The 17,468-nt window shown below is 44.4% G+C and overlaps 1 protein-coding gene across 2 annotated transcripts in view; it reads right to left on the reverse strand.

Annotated features, from left to right (window-relative positions):
* Window positions 1-17,468, reverse strand: part of KAZN (kazrin, periplakin interacting protein) — a 586,537-nt gene that overhangs the window by 70,758 nt on the left and 498,311 nt on the right. For both annotated transcript variants that reach the window (XM_020973376.2, XM_020973383.2), the window contains exons 5-7: window positions 11,935-12,124; window positions 5,260-5,390; window positions 308-358 (exon numbers count right to left, since the gene is read on the reverse strand). In XM_020973376.2, the coding sequence (XP_020829035.2) occupies window positions 308-358; window positions 5,260-5,390; window positions 11,935-12,124 (372 nt within the window). The remainder of the gene's footprint in view (window positions 1-307; window positions 359-5,259; window positions 5,391-11,934; window positions 12,125-17,468) is intronic.

The raw sequence follows: 17,468 nt of genomic DNA on the forward strand, positions 1-17,468 counted from the left end.
ACTTCTGAGGTCATTTAGTCCAATGCCCTTATTTTAAAGAGGAAACAGAAGCCCAGTGAGTTATCCATGGTCACACAGGATGTAAGCATTACAGGGAGAATTTAAACCCAGGTCCTCCAGTCTTGTCCCATGTACCCTGCTGCTTAATCTCTGCTGCCTCCATCTGCAAAGATGGAAAGTGGGACCTTGTAGGTGTGTTGTGAAGGTGAAAGAGATGAGAGGTCTTCCGGTAAAGAGGTGCCATGGGGTACGGTTTTGGGGCACTGCATCAAAGAGGGCCCAGCAGATTAGAGGAACTGCAACCTACCTGTACAATTGGGTTGTGTAAATTCTTCTGTACAGGTCCGGGACTGTCCCCCTACCAGCACAAAAAGAGAGATTCAGTTGATGGATGTAACATAATCACAGACCCCCATGACCAAGGGCTCTCTACAGAGACTATAGATCCCATAAGAAAACATCTGCCCCTGCTCCCACTATTAGAATCAGAGAATACCTCAACAGTCATTGAGACACCTCAAAAGCCATCTTTGCACATCCAGAAGTAGTCCTTGAGCTTTTGCATGAAGCCCGCCAATGAAGAGGGAGCCCCATTACATCTAAAGACATAGGTGATTATCTTGACAGCTCCCCTGCATACCTTCAGTGGGCTGGGCTAGGCTGAGAATCCATGTATATATAAGCTAACATATATTATATAGATACATATATTTCTATAGCCTGGACCTTCCCACCTCTCTAGTCTTCCCTACCGCTCACATTTTACTTCTCTCTATGTATTCTATGATTCAGCTATACTAGCCTCCTTTCTGCTGCTCACACAGGACATCCTATCTCCCACCTCCGAGCATTTGCACTGGCTGTGCCCTACTTGTCCCTCCTCATTGCCATCTCTTATCTTCTCTGGCTTCCTTCAAGACTAAGTTCAAGATCCTTCCCCATGGCAAACCTGCCCCAGCCCCCACTCCCAGCCTCCTCATTTGCTAGTCCTTTCTCTTTGAGTTACCTTTCATTTATACCTCATATACTTTGTATGTATATAGTGGTTTGAAAGTTGTCTTTCCCAGCAGAATGGGAGTCCCTTGACGGCAGGGACCATATTTTTGCCTTTCTTTGTATCTCCAGACCTTAACACAGTACTCCGTTTACAATAAGCGTTTAATAAACCCTTGATGACTGACCTGACTGGAAAGGACACTGAAGACCACTGAGTCAATCTTTCATTTTACAAAGCAAGGTCACACGTGGAAAACGCATGACTCATACATAGCTAGTATGTGTCAGAGGCGAGATAACCCAAACCCAAACCCTCTCATTCTAGAGCCAGTACTCTGAGATAGAGAGGATATCATCAGGCTTCTTTAAAGAATAGCTCACTGATGGTGGACTTGTGAACTGATTCAACTTTTCTGGAGAGCAATTTGGAACTATGCCCAAAGGGCTATAAAACCATGCACACCCCTTGACCTAGCAATACCACTACTAGGTCTGTATCCCAAAAGAGAGAGAAACCAAAGTAGAAAAGGACCTCTATGTCCAAAAACATTTTTAACAGCTCTTTTCTGGGGGCAAAGAATTAGAAATTGAGGGGATGCCCATCAACTGGGGAATGGCTGAACAAGTTGTGGTATGTAATTATGATGGACTCCTATTGTACCATAAGAAATGATGAGCAGGATGCTCTCAGAAAAACCTGGAAAGACTTGCATGGGCTGATGCAAAGTGAAATGTACAAAGTAACAGCAATATCGTAAGATCATCACTTGCGAATGACTTAGCTATTCTCAGCAATACAACGATCCAAGACAACTCTGAAGGACTTATGATGAAAAATGCTATGCATCCCCAGAGAAAGAACTGATGGTGTCTGAATACAGATTGAAGCGTACTTTTTTTTACTTATTCTCTTTCTTTTTCTTGAGTTTTTTTTTTGGGGGGGTGGGTCTATGCTTTCTTTTACAACATGACTATTATGGATATGTTTTGCATGACTACACACGTATGGCCTATATTGAATTGCTTTCCTTCTCAATGAGGGGGGTGGGGAGGAAGAAAGGGAGAGAATTTGGAACTCAAAGTTTTAAAAATGAATGCAAAAAATTGTTTTTACATGTAACTGGGGAAAAATAAAATGCTACATATACATACATACGTACGTACATACATACATACATACATACATACATACATACATACATACATACATATATATATCTATATAAAAGAATAGCTCACAATTCCTGGGGTAGATGGAGGGCCTTGGATATAGGCCCTCAGCCCACCAATATAAACCATTCAAACTTTCAATGAGATTTAAAGAAAAGCACCAACGATCTCATATTTCAAAGTTTCTACCTAAGTGCTCACTCAAAATAGCATCCTGATGTAGCAATCAGGGCTTGTTAATTGCTAGGCTTCCCTGGACTCACTTCAGTCCATCCAGATTCCATGATTTCATCAGTGTGAGTGTGGTACTGAGTTTTTTTCTTTTTTGGGGGGGAGGGGGAGTGGGAGGTCCTACTACTAATGGAGATTGCAATGCCATCCACAGCTTATTAGAGAGACCTCAGGAGCTGCTGGGGCTGGGAAAATCCTTCACCAGGTGGCCAGTCATCTGTTGTCACCCTCTCTGAACTTAGCCAGGTTGGTCCTTAGATGGTAGGTAGAGATCACCACCAAGCCTCCAAATCTAATCTTTTCCAGTTTAGTCTAGGAGCCTGCCTGGGCATGTGCTCAGCTCACCTGAACCTTTTAGACTTCAGGCTCATCTTCAAACCTCAACGAGGCATCTATTTTGGGCCAGGTGGTTTCAACAAAGAGAGATTTTTCTATGGAAAGTTATTATTATTATACATTTGTATAACACTTGACATTTTAAAAAGTACTTCTAAACATATTATCCCAGGCCGATGGGACATGGAAGATAGGAATTAAGACTCTCATTTTATATATAAGGAAACTGAGGCAAAGAAAAATGAAACAACTTGCCCCAAATCACGTAGCTAGTGAATGGCAGGGTCAAGAACAGAGAACCTTGATCCTTTGACTTTTAGGGCGGGCATCTGTCTAGACACTACACCTGTACAATATCTACATGTGGAAATGTATACAATAATCTAAGACTCTCCTATACCTTTGGGAAACCTAGAATTTTGGACCAAAAAAGAAATCACAGCTAAGGGAATATTATTCTCTGGTTCACATGAAATACAAGAATAGCATGTAGGTAGAAACAATATTCTGGGTGTGCCAACTCAAATCCATAGACTTCTTACTTGATGTGCTGAGCCAAGAGCATGAGAGGACCTGGAATCTTAGGAGACCACAGACAGGGCTGATGAGGGTGAGAGAGGGAGTAGTTTCCGACAGGCAGATATTTTGCAAGGCCATCCTACCGCAGGGGACATCAGCATGGGCCAGTCATGCCTTTACAAGGCCCAAACTCATGGACTACATTCAAAGAGATGGGATAGGCTGAAGACAGAAAGAGTTTAAAGAAATTTCAGCTAAATTTTTGGATAATGGATTCACATTTACAAGCGGCCTTTCTTAATCTCTCCATGTGTTGATGTGTTCCCCTTTCTCAAAGTCTCTCATACTTATGGAAATATGGTATTCTCCCAAAAAGAATGGAAAGTCCACGAGGGCAAAGACTGGTTTTCTTTTGTCTTTGTATTCTTAGTGCCAAGCCCAATGCCTTGGATGTGGTTAATTAATTTGATTTTTTGCTCTGGACTTGTGATTTCATAGGGATTGGGAATTCTCTGGGTGGAAATTCTTTCTACCAACAGATTGGCTATTTGTAAATGGATGATGTCAAACTTAGATAGAAACAGATCCCTGTGTGACCTGATTGACTTAGAAAACCACAAATTAACATTATCTACTTTGTATTTGTATTTATCTTGTTAAACATTTCCCAATCACAATTTGATCTGGTTTGGTTGTACTTGAGAGTTTGGCTGGAGGAGTTTGACAGCTCTGTTGTTAAATAACCTACAATCTTAGAGAACGGCCTTGGGCCATTAAATGCTCATAAGTAATGGGCACTGAGAGGGTCAGTAAGTTGCCTAGAGTCACAGAACCAGGATGTGTCAGTCAGGGCTGGAGCCCAGGCCTTCCTGGCTTGCAAGGCTGATGCATAACAGGCTGCCCTGACTCCTGGTACCTAATCAGCTCTTAACAAATCTTTATTGAACAGAATTGAATTAAAGGCAGAACTAAGATATTCTGAGGAGGTCCCTAGTCCTCTGAGGCTGATGTCTGAGAGGCCAACTGTGCCCAGCTAGAAACTGGTCCTTTGTTTGTTTTGTTTGTTTGTTTTTAGGCAATTGAGGTTAAGCGACTTGCCCAGGGTCACACAGCTACTAAGTGGCAAGTGTTTGGTCTGAGGCTGGATTTGAACTCAGGTCCTCCTGACTTCAGGGCCGGTGCTCTATCCACTGCACCACCTAGCTGCCCCAGAACTGGACCTTTGTAAGCATAATCACACCAACTGTTATTGCTCCTGGAAAAAAAGTGTGCTAATCTACTTCCCCATGTTCACTATTCTTGTAGCTTTCCAGACTAGATATACCTTCCTGGACACCACTGGCTTTTGTGTGCTGTCTTCCCCTATTGGAATGTAAGCTCTTTGAAGGCATGACCTCTCTCTGCCTTTGTATTTTGTATTTGTATCTCTAGTACTTAGCACAATGCTTGGCACACAGTAAGCACTTAATAAATGCTTTCCATCCATCCATCCATCCATCCATCCATAGGGCTACATGGACAATGGTGCTGGGTCAGGCTGACAAATGACTTTCTTACTCCTGGCTAAAATGAAGAGGCAGGGTCAATTCCTGACTTTCTCTTGGGTACTTAGCCTAGAGAGTTCTTTACTCCCCTATCCTTCCTGAGGCAGTGACAGCAAACAATCTCCATTCTTTTCTATTCTTCCACACCTCAATGCTCCTACAGTAGGAAGAAAGGGAATATGAAATGCTAGACAAATGAGCCAAAGGGGCCAGGCAATTTCACTGGGTCAGCCTGGAGTGAAATGCAGAAGCCTGAATGTTCTCACTGAAGAAGGGAGGGATGGAGGAAGCAAAAGAGGGAGGAAAGGAGGGAAGGAAAAGGAGGAGGAGGAAGAGTGGTCTCTTTCTGCCCATCCCACCCATGCTCTGTTTTGAGGAGGTGGGAGGAGGAGAGAAGCAGTTGGAGTGAGAGTGGCATGAAGGGTAAGAGAAGACAAGGAACCCCGCCCCCCATTGGCCTTACATTGCAGAGGGAGTGCGTCCGGTGACGAGGGGAGTTGATGTCACTTGGCGTCGATGACCGGTCTCCTTCGGCTGCAGACGCATCAGAGATGATGGAAGGCTGCCGAGAATGACAGGGGCTCACCCTGACAGCTGGAAATTGGGAAACAATGAGTAAGGAAGGGAACAGAAGGAAATGACTGTGGTGCTACTGTCCTTATTCCCTGAGATTTTCCCCAGGCTCACCTTTCACACATACACCCCCTACTCCATGGAGTGATTTTATTTCTTCTTTCCATACCAACCTTATTTATACTCCCTTTGCTTTCTAAAACACTCCCAAACACATTAAATAATTATGATAATTAATAATGATGATAATAATGCCCATAATGATAACAATGATAATAACAACAATGATAATGATGATGATGGGCATTTCCATGGTACTTTATAATTTCAAAGTGCTTTATGCATATTTGAACCTTTGAGATAGGTATTATTATTCCCATTTTACTGATGAGGAAACTGAGCCTTAGAGATGCTAGCCTCATTCAGCTAGCAGGGTCATAAGACCATGGAATTACAGACTTAGTGCTAGAAGGGAATTTTGAGGCCACAAAGGCCCTCCTCTCCTATTTTGCAGATGAGGAAAGTGGGACATCATAAGGTTTGTGACTTTCCCAAAATCACACAGCTAATAAATGGCAGATGCAAGATTTAAATTTAGGTCTTTTAACTCCAAAATTCAAGACTTTCTCTATTACACTTGAATTTCTCTTATCTATTATTGGGAATTATAGTTATTGCTATTTGTGTCTTGTCCTACAGTGAGACCATGTACATCTTTGTGAGGTCAAGGACGATTTCTTGGCTAAAGTACAGGACTTTAAGACTTAGAAAGTACTTTACATCCATGATCTCACTTGAACCTGTGAGATAGATACTACAGGTATTAAATTATCCTCATTTCATAGATGTGGAAATTGAGATCCAGAGAGCTGAAGGGACTTGACCGAGGATGCATAACTAGCAAGAGATGGGGTTTGAACTCAGGACCCTGCTGACTATGAGCTGGGCCCTCTTACTACCATTTCAGGCTTGAGAAACATTTACCAAATTGACTTAATTCTGTCCACTACCTTCTTCCTCTGATCACATTAAGGAACTCTAAGCACGGTGGGCTATGTAGTGTAGCACTTGGTATTCTACTGCCATGATTTCATCCCCAAGGTGGGACTCCCAGTATGGAAACTCCTTCTACCAATGTAGAGAGGCAGTAACTCATCTGTAATCTAGAGCCTTAGAGAGTTACCTGGGGCCCTGAGAAGTTAGGTGACTCTCCCATGGTAACCCAGGTAGGATATGTCAGAGATAGGACTTAAACCCAAGTCTTCTTGATTCTGAGGTTGGCTTTTACTCTATCACACCATATTGCCCCTTCAGCTGCTAATGCTAGAATGGGAGCTCCCTGAAGACAGGGGCTGGCTTTGCCTTTCTTTGTATCCTGATCCCAATCACTTAATAAATGCTTTCTAAATTAACTGATGGATCGCCACCACCACCATGACCAACCACCAGAACCTTTGTCACTTTACACCCTACCAGCTAGAGCCCATGGCACATGTCCAATAAAGAGGAGTTGCCTTCAGGATGCTCTAAGGGGTCCAGGTCCAGTGGTTGGGAAACCGTTCACAAAGTTAGAGATCACTAAGGTCTTGCTCGCTCCTTCCTCTGCTTCAACCAAGGGCTGAAAATCACCCACTGTGGGAAAGCACAAGGACTCCCCTACCTCTGCTAACTCTTTTGTTGTTCAGTCATTTTTCGGTAGCGTCCAACTCTTCATGACCCTATTTGGCGTTTTCTTGGCAGACATACTGGAGTGGTTTGCCATTTCCTTCTCCAGCTCATTTTACAGATGAGGCAAACATGATAAAGTGACTTGTCCAGGGTCACACAGTTAGTAAATAACTGGAGCCAGATTTGAACTCAGGAAGATGAGCCTCCCTGATTCCAGGCCCAGTGTTCTGTGCACTATGGCGCCACCTAGCTGCCCCTGATAACTCGAGCAATATAACTGTAGAAATCCATCAAAATCAGCCACCTCATACAGCCACAGGTAACACTGGACCCTCTATGTCCTCCAGAAGATACACAGTCCCCCTTAATGTCCAAAGCAAACAAAAACACAAACAAAAACCCAACCTCCTAACATCCAGACAATGACAGCTAACCCGAAGCAGAATGGGACAGTCTCAGGAGGAGGTGGTGAGTTCCTGAACATCAAATGAGATTTTTGTAAAGTGCTTAGCATGGTGCTTGGTGCACAGAAGGCGCTATCTAAATGCTAGCTATCATATCACCATCACTGAAGGTCTTCAAGTGGAAGACTACTTGTTTTCAATATTGTAAAAGAAATTCTAGTTCAGGTCACAGGTCAGACTAGATGGCATCTCTCTGAGATTGCCCAGCTGTTATCTCCTCTCACCTGGATAACTTTATTATCAGTCTCCCTGCTTCCAGGTCTTTCCCTTCTTCAACATATTCTCCAATCACTGACCAAATTCATATTCCTAAAGATCTGACTTCGTCACTCTTCAGCTCAAGAAGCTTCAGGGACTCCCTATGTTTTCTAGCATAACATGTTAGAATGTGAAGGGACCATGTTTTCATTTCTTTTTGTATCTACAGCACTTAGTATAGTGCCTGGCACACATTGATGGCTTAATAAATACTTGTTTTGATCGATTCTTTTTGGTCTTTACAGCCCTTCACAATCTGACTCCAACCCATCTTTTCATACTGACTCCCCACTATAAGGTGCTCTGTGTTTCAGCCACAGTGACTAACTTGGTGTTTACTGTACAGGATATCCACCTCCTATCCCTGGATCTTTGAACAAGCTATTCCTCCACCTGGAATACAACACATACAATTTTTGGGTGCAGTAAAGCATTATCAGCTGGGGGCATCAGGAAAGTCCTCATGTTGAAGGGGGACCTCACTCAGGGCTCTTGGAATCTTTAGCTCCCTTCAAGGTTCACCTCCAACATGAGGTCTCTCCTAATGCCTCCAGTTGTCAATGTCCTATTGGACCAAAAAAATTACCTTGTATTTAATTGTATATTTATTTATCTGTGTAGGTGTTGTCTTTCCAGAGTAGAATGTAAGCCTTTCAAGGGCAGGGAGACTTTTTAATCTTTATGTTTACATCCACATCTACTACATGCCATGTGCCATGTGCCATGTGCCCTTTACGGCAGGGAGCAAAGTGATGGTGATTATGGTGGTGGTAATTCAGTAGACAATAAATGCTTGTTGGCAGGGGCAGCTAGTGGTGCAGTGGATACAGCACCAGACGTGGAATTAGGAGGACCTGAGTTCCAATAAGATTTCAGATACCTGGTAACTGTGTGTGTGATCCTGAGCAAGTCACTTAACCTCAATTGCCTCCAAAAAAACATAACTAATTAAATAACTAAAGAAATGCTTGTTGGACTGGGTGGAATTGATTCTATGAACGTGGGCATTTTCTCCACCAGTGTCCATGAAAAATCTCCCCCTCAAAATTGTCTTGAATTTATTTTGAATGTATTCTGTACACACTTTGATGTGGCCACGTTATTTCCCCAACAAAATGTGAGGTCCTCGGGGAGAGAGACTGTTTAATTTTTGTCTTTGTGTCTTGAGCACTGAGGACAGTGTGTGACCCACAGCAAATCCTCAAGAAACACTTCATTGGAATCCACCAAATATCACAAAAATCAACAGGACCTTGCCAGAACACTGAATGGATGGCTGAGAGATCTTCAGAGACACAGGGGTGAGAAGAACCCAGAATCTGAAGGTATGCCTGGGTTGGGATCTGTTTCAGTAAGAAAGAGAAAACAGCCCTATGGGAGCATAGGTACAATGAAGTATTAAGGTCTTCCGGGCCACCACAACCCATTCCTTCAATTAAATTCAACAAGCAGGTTCTAAGTGCCTGACATGGGCCGGGCAGAACGCGGTGCATCCCACTTCCTGTGGCAAAGGTTCAAACGCTTGAAAGGAACTCTCATATGCCCTTCAGTCCAACAATAGGCCATAGATTTTGAGCTGGGAAGGAATGTCAGGCACTAACAGGGCCAACTCCCCTGGTTTTTACAGAGGAAGAAAGTGAGTCCAGAGAGGCCTAGAAGTTTGCCCAGGGTTACACAGTGCTGACGGTGGGATTCAAACCCAGGTACTCCTGCTTCCGAGTACAAGCCTGTGTTTGCTCTGCCTTGCAGTTTTCTCTTCTGAGCAGTTCCTTTTTCCAATGTTCACATAGCGATGCTTTCTAGTCCTCTCGTATCCTGGTTGCCCACCTCAGAATGTTCTCTGGCTCATCAGTGCTTCTCCTAGAATGTGGCGGCCAGAACTGGGCCAGAACTACGAAGTCTACCTGTCCCGTCCTGTCCTTCTCAAATGTCTTCGTTGTTGTTCAGCCATTTTTCAGTTGTGTCTGACTCTTTGTGACCCCCTTTGGGGTTTTCTTGGCAAAGATACTGGAGAAGTTGGCCATTTCCTTCTCCAGTTCTTTTTTTGATTGTTTGTTTGTTTGTTTTTATAGATTGATGAGGAAACTGAAGCAAACAGGGGGAAGTGACTTGGTCAGGGTCACATAGTGAGTAAGGGTCTGAGGCCAGATTTGAACTCACAAAGATAAGTCTTCCTGACTTCAGGCCCAGAACTCTATCTACTCTACCACCTAGCTGTCCTTCTCAAATGTCTCATTGAGGTTTCAAACTTTAATCACTTCAGAAGTACAAATGCTGCAAATTGTAAAAAGACGTATTTTTCTTATTAAAATTCAATGTATTTTGTGCTATGCATCACTAGTCAGTTTTCAAACTTTGTAAAAAAAACTGCCATCAGCTGCTGCTCAGTGACTGAAAGGATGGCATTTGTAACCCTTGCCTTAAGATCATCCAAAGAATGAGGGTTTGATGAACACAGGACAGTTTTGATGTGACCCCAAAGAAAAAGTCTAATGAAGATGGATCAGGTGGGTGCCTGAGGTGTCTTCTCCCAATCCGCTGCTCTGAGAGACTGTCATCCAGAAAGGGTGCTCTGTCTTGTTAAAATTTAAAATGTATTCATTCACAATTTACAAAAGTAAATAAGTGGAAAATAAACTTAAATAATCAAACCTTCAAACGATGGGGCTTTTTTGGGTAAGGTTGCAGCATTTAGACTTTTGAAGTTATTAAAGCTTAAAACTGCACCAAGACTTTTGGGACACCCTGTCCCATCCTGTACTATACTATGCTACATTCTATTTTCTCCATTCTGTACTCTATTAATACAGTCTGAGATGATGTCATCCAATTGCCTTCTAGTGTGCTTAAAGTTTGTGAGGACCCTCAGGTTTTTCCATCTAGACACGCCTCCCCCATTCCATGCTTGTGGGGTTGATCTGTTGAATTAAATGAAAGAGCAGTAGCTTTGGGCCTTTGGTGAAGGCCCGCTGACCTCCCCCAGACCCCCTCCATCTGATGCGGTCTAATTGTATCGGTCACTCAGATGTGGCAATCTTTCTTTTGTATCTTGTTGATACAGCACCAGATCTGGAACCAGGAAGATGGGGGGGTCATACCCTGCCTATGACATTCACTACTAGTGACTGGGTACATGACTTCCTCCTTCTTCCTCAGCCTAATGAGGACAATAATACTCACTTCACAGGGCTGTCAGGATACTTCAATGAGATCATCTAAGGTAGTGGCTTTGCAAATTTTAAAAAGCTATACAGATAACAGTGATTACATTATTGTTGTTTTTATTATTATTATTGCCATAAAATGGGGCAGAACAGAATCTGCCAGGCACAAGGTTTGAGGTTTCAAAAGAGAGAATTGGAGGGCTCTTAGGGATCATCTAGGACACAGGTACTTAACCTTTTGTATATCCTGGGTCCCTTTGGAAGTCTGGAGAAGCCTATGGACCGCTTTTCAGAATAAATAACAAATAAACATTTATTAAGCACCTACTGTGTGCCAGACATTATGCTAAGTGCTTCACAGATATTGTCTCATTTTAGTTTCACAATGACCCAGGGAGGTATGTGCTTTTAAAATCCTCATTTTACATATGAGGTAACTGAGGTAGAAGAGGGTTAAGTGACTTGCCCAAGGTCATATAGCTGCAACTGTTTGAGGCAACATTTGAACTCAGGTCTTCCTGGCTCTAAGTCCAGGGCTCTATACATTGAGTCACCTGGCTGCCTCTAAAGAAGAATGTTTTTTAAATGCATAAAGTAAATAGCAAAGGATTACAAAGAAAATTAATTATATTGAACTGCAATTATCAAAAGTGTTTTTAAACACCAAGTTCATGGACCCCCAAGGTCAAGAAGCCCTGACAGAAGATGCCAAGAACTTGAGGCCGGTAAAGCCATCTGCCTGGGGTTGGTGAGGCAGTGAGGAGCAAAGCCAGGATTCAATCCCATGTTTACCCTCTAACAAACTCAAGAATCTTCCCACCACACCACACTGTCCCTCTGATGGGGCTCAGGAGTTTGGACCATTGGCCACTAGTGGGTTCAAATGCCAGAGCTCCAGAGGGCTAGAATATTGGTACTTTTGTCTAGAACTTTCTGGAGGAGCTGGCTTTCTCCTTTGATGGAAGCCTCCACTAAAAGCCAGCTATTGCTGTTGGCCCAGCTGAGACTCACCTTGCCGGTCTGTGGGATGGGGGGGATGTGAGTGGTAGAGCGTCTGTTGGCTCTGCCGGATGGCCGCAGTGAGCGGGAGGTCCGCCTGCATCACCCATTCCTGATTGCCGTTGAGAACTGTCTCACCTGGCATGGCGAGAGAATGCCGCTTGGGGACATCCTTGGTCAGGGTGGCTAAGGACTGCTTTGCCTGAGCAGAGAGGAGGAAAGAAAGAAATAGGATAGATTACACGAGGCTCTGATACCAGCTCTGCCCTATCATTCCCACCCCTGTGCAGCCCCTCTTCAGAAAGCCCTTACGCCTTTTACCACGATCAATGACCCTTCACCAACCACCTCCTTGGGCACTGTCCCAGACGGTATTAGAAGAGTGTGAAGCAGGGGCAGTGGGGATGTTCTATGCCCTCGGAAGCCTGCTCATCTGACTGAGAGACAAGGCAGCTGGACATGTGGTCAGCAATGATGTCCTTGAAGGTGGCATCAGATTAGAGTGTTCTAAGAATGTTACACTTTGACACCGAGGATCAGAAGGAGGACTGGAGCCCCATCTCCTCGTAGGCCCCTTCTCCTCCTTCCCCCCAGACTTTCCTCCACCCCTGGGCTTCTCAAAGTCCTTGGGTCTTTTGGGCAGGAAAGCAATCTTCTGGAAGGTAGCTCCCACTAGTAGTAGGTGTGGTAGGATAGAAGCCACTAGGGAGGTGCTATTATTATCCCCATTTTATAGGTGAGGAAACTGAGGCTGAAAGTGACCTGCCCAGGTTCACTCAGCCATTAAATGCCTGAGGTGGGATTTGAACTCAGGGCTTCCTGGCTCTGAGTCCAGCATTTTAGCTATTCCCTTTGCCTCTAGGAGGTGCTTCATAAATATTGGCAGAAGCTGAAAGACACTTTGGAGCAAACAGCTGTGTCTGCTTCAGCCTGGAATAAGATGAGGACAGACAGAGAAAGCCAGGCTCAGAACACGCCTGTGTGCAGGCGCACTCCGCCTCTCTGTGGTGATTTACATACATAGCACTCTGTCTAATTTCTGAAACTGACCAGGGTCTGTGGCTGGCCAGCAGCTCCCAGGAACAGCTGCTCTGTAATTATCCCCCCAGTCTCCTCTGCCCTTCCTCAGTGATCCCAATCAGGAGAGTGCTGCTAACTGGGGAGGGGCCTCTGCCTCACCTGGCCTGCCGGGTGTCCCTCCATAAAAGGGGTGCTAGGACATGGGAGAATGCCTGTGCCAGACACCCCACCTTCCTCTTCCCTCAACTGCATGGATCCTTTGCCATTTTGGGGTCATAGAACCCTTTGGCAGTCTGGAGAAGCTGAGGGACCCTTTTTCAGAAGTAGCCAGTGAGGAGTGGGTACAGCAGATAAGAGTGTTGGACCTCAGTTCCAGTCCTGCCTCAGAAACTTACTTAGTTGTGTGACCCTGGGTAAGTCATCCCAATTTCTCAACCTCAGTTCTCTCATCCATAAAATAAGGGTAATTGTTGCACCTACCTTACAGGGTCGTTGTAAGGGTCAAAAGAGGTAGCCTTTAAAGCCTTCTGCAAACCCTAAAGTGATATATAATTGCCAGCTATTGATATTAATGATAAAAATCAATACATTAAAATCCATGGTTATATGGGGACCTAATTCTATTGAAATACAGTTATCAAATTATTTTTAAAAAATCATGGACCCCAAGCTACTAGATTAGGACAAATGGTAGAAGGATTCTCGGAGCTCTGGAGATGCCCAAAGTGTTTTCAGAGGCTGCGCAACAGCAGAGAGGGGCGGCCTACTTAATGCTGCAGTGACTTCAGGCCCTCTTGACTTTCTGGGGATCTGTCACCTGGCTTTGAAAATTCCTCCTAGGGGCAGCTAGGTGGAGCAGTGGATAGAGCATGGCCCTGGATTCAAGAGGATCAGAGCTCAGATCCGGCCCCAGACACATAACACTCGCTAGCTGTGTGACCCTAGACAAGTCACCTAACTCCACTGCCTAGCGAAAAAAAGAAAAAGAAAATGCCTCCTAGCTGAAGGCCAAGAAATCTTTCTAGAGGAATTATCAGGGACAGAATTATAACAAGGGTGTGTGAGAAATGATTATGTCTCTCTTGTATTAATAGGCTGGCTTAGTAAAATTCTGTTACCATAACTAACTACTGAATCAGGACCAAGGTCTTTCAAAACCCTTTTCTATTTCCTCATCTAGAAATCAACTAGTTGGGAAATCCCTCTCAAAGATGTATCCAGGCGAAGATCTAATCAAAGACAGTAAAAGAAATTCTAAGTCTGGCTAATGGGTGCATTCCTTCTCCTTGTGTTTGCTCAGACAGGTCTGGGAAAATGTGGATCCTCTCTTCTGTCAGACAGGTGACTGAGAAATAGATGAGTCTCTCTGACCAAGAGTTGGGTGATCCAAACCACGTACCTCTAGACCCTCACTGTAACATACCCAGCATCTCATTGTAATATGAATTCCCTCATTAATTGTTAACCAGAGTTAATTACCACCCTCAGGAACAACCGCTTTTCCAAGGGCATATGAACTGTGAGCCCACTGCCATGAGGGTCTTTGGTCTAAGAGAGACGGCCAAATGACCATCCTTTTATTAATAAACATGCTGGCCTTGCTAATGAAATGATTAAATTATAAAGAAATTATGTCTCTTGGGACTTTTAAAAATTGTCATAGTGTGTTTGGGGTGGAGGAATGTAGAAAGGGCACTGGATGGGGAGTCAGGCAGATGCCAGTCCAAATTCTGACCCAGGCACTCAACAGCTATGTGAGTTTTCCCACCCCTCCTCAGGCCAGTCACTTAAAAATCTCTGTGCCTCAGTTTCCTTATCTGTCAAATTTAGGGGAAAGAAGGGAAGCTGGATTTGATGGTCTCTAAGGTTCCTTCTAAATCTCTGCTCCTCTGATTTATGATCAGATACTCCCTTCTTTCCAGCCTGATCTCACATCCCCCTCATAGTCCCTTCTTTGTAGTCAATTCTATAACTGGACAATATTAGATCTGACAGTCTCTATTCTCTACCCTCTTTCTACCATCTCCTGTAATAACCACAGGAATCATAACAACCAACTTGAGAGTCTGCAAAGTACCCTACATAGATACATTATCCCATTTGATCCCCACGATCATCCTCTATTGGACGTGCTATTATTATCCCCATCCTACAGACGAGGGAACTGAGAATGAGAAGTGACTTACTCAGGGCCACACAGCTAGTGTCTTATCTGAGGCAGAATTTGAACTCATCTTCTCGGTTCCAAAGGCCAGTCCTCTATCCACTGTTAGAGTAGGTACTTAGGATTACTGTGAAGTTCTGAGATGATATCCATGAAGCACACTGCCAACTTTAAGGTGCCACATAAATGTCAGAGGGGCTAGACAACTGGCTTCTGAGACAAGAAAACCAAGGTTGGAGTCTTGCCTCTGACGCTTCCTGGCTGTGAGACCCTGGGCAAGTCTCAGAGCTCACACGCTTAACAGCTCAGCGCTCAAGGTAAATTCCCACTATCTCAAGTTGAAGAGGTGCCAACTTGTATCAGGAGAGGGATTTTCCTCACCTGGAAGTTCCCCAGAGCAATCGCATCCTTATTATGGCACCTTGTAGCTCTGCCATTCCAAGGTACTTCCCCTCTTCTTCCTCTGGAAAATAGCTGTGGTTGGACTCGACCTCTCTCTCTAAAGTCCCTCAGAACAGTGAATCTGATCATCTTTTCGATTTCCCCGGGGGTCCAGATTCCCTCACGTTACATTCTCTTTTGGACCCATCTAAGGCACTCACTCTAAAATTTGTACCTTTCATTCCCCTGGCCTTCTGCCTCAGTCTCCGGCCTGACTATTGTAACTTGTCCTCCCTGGTGCCGAGTACAAGGGATGGATACAAAAGGTGTTGCTGAAGTGATTAGAATCTGAGGCCGATGATGGAGGACAAAACTCCACCATCCTGCACATGCCCCCTTGGTGTCCCTATGGGATGTAGTTTCTGGGGCTGGAGGGGCCCCATTCAATTCAGTCCTGCTCAATTAGGCATCCTGGTGTAGAGAAGATAGTGTTGGACCTGGAGTCAGCATGATGGGTTCAAATCCCATCACTGACAATTACCAGCTGGGTGACTCTGGGCCAGTCACGTTACCACCTGGAGCCTCAGTTTCCCCATATGTAAAATGAAGATAATACTATCTGGAGCAGGGTCTAGCTAGCATATAGTAGGCACTTAATAAATGTTTAGTGACTGACCATGCTATTTTCTTCAGAAGGTTGATATGAAGCTCAAATGAGCTGATATATGTAAATGTTCTGCAAACCTGAGCTCCATGAGAACAGGAATTGGTTTTTTGCTTTTCTTTGTATTCCCAATGCTGAGCACAGAGAATGTGCTACATAAATGCTAGCCGACTGACTACTAACAAATACATATTATAGGCAAAGCCCTGTGCTGATATCTTTACGTTGGATCTCCCTGTCCTCTGATCCCTATGACTGCCAGGATTAAATCTAAAATCACTGTGTGGCCCTTTCTACCTTTCCAGTCTTTTCACACCTGACTACCTTCCATGAACTCTTATGATCCAAACAGGGCACTCCATCTCCCGACTCGCGGCGTTTGCACTGGCTGTCCTGCATGCCTGGAATGCCTTCCTCCCTCCTCATCCCTGCCTCCAGGCTTCCCAGGCTTCCTTCAAGTCCCGGGTCAAAATCTCACCTTCTGCAGGAAGCCTTTCCCTCCCCTCTTAATTCTAGTGCCTTCCCTCCAACACTGGCATCCATCTAGTCTGCTGATTATTTACCTGTTGTCTCCTCCTTTAGAATGTAAGCTCCTTGAGGGCAGGAATGGCGTTTTTGCCTTTCCTCATGTTCCCAGAGCTTAACACAGTGCCCGCCACATGAGAAGCTCATAATAAATACTTGTTGACTCACTGGCAGAAAAGAAGGTGCCAATATATCCCTCAGAGGAATTTCCGGGTGGAATTGTCTATGCAAGGTGCCCAAGGGGCAGAGCTGCTTTGTGCATAGTTTATAATAAAAGCAGGTTGTTGAACTGAATTCACATTCATCCCAGTCACTCACTCCCTATTCCAACCAAATGAACTGTTCACGTCACTCAGTTCTTCTGGCCTCCATGCATCTGCACAGGCTGCATCCCACGCCTGGGGTGCCTACTTTCCTGCCTCACTCCTGATTCTTGGAATCCTGAGCTACCTTCAGGGCTCATTTGGACCTTGGACATAGCACCTGTCTTCATAGCTTTCCAACATCATTAGCACCCTCTCTTACTTTTTACATAGTTTGTATTCACTTTTTAAAAAAATCTTTTTTTATTTTTAGGCAATTGGAGTTAAGTGACTTGCCCAGGATCACACAGCTAGTAAGTGTGCCAAGCGTTTGGTCTGAGGCTGGATTTGAACTCAGTCCTCCTGACTCCAGGGCCAGTGCTCTATCCACTGCGCCACCTAGCTGTCCCTTGTATTCGCTTCTTGACAAATATGTTGCTTTCTCCCGGTATAATGTAGCTCCTTGAGGTCAGGGGTTGTTTCTGGTTTT

This window comes from Phascolarctos cinereus, unplaced genomic scaffold (assembly GCF_003287225.1).
Source record: "Phascolarctos cinereus isolate Bilbo 61053 unplaced genomic scaffold, phaCin_HiC Scaffold_726;HRSCAF=1367, whole genome shotgun sequence".
NCBI classification, from domain to species: Eukaryota; Metazoa; Chordata; class Mammalia; order Diprotodontia; family Phascolarctidae; genus Phascolarctos; species Phascolarctos cinereus.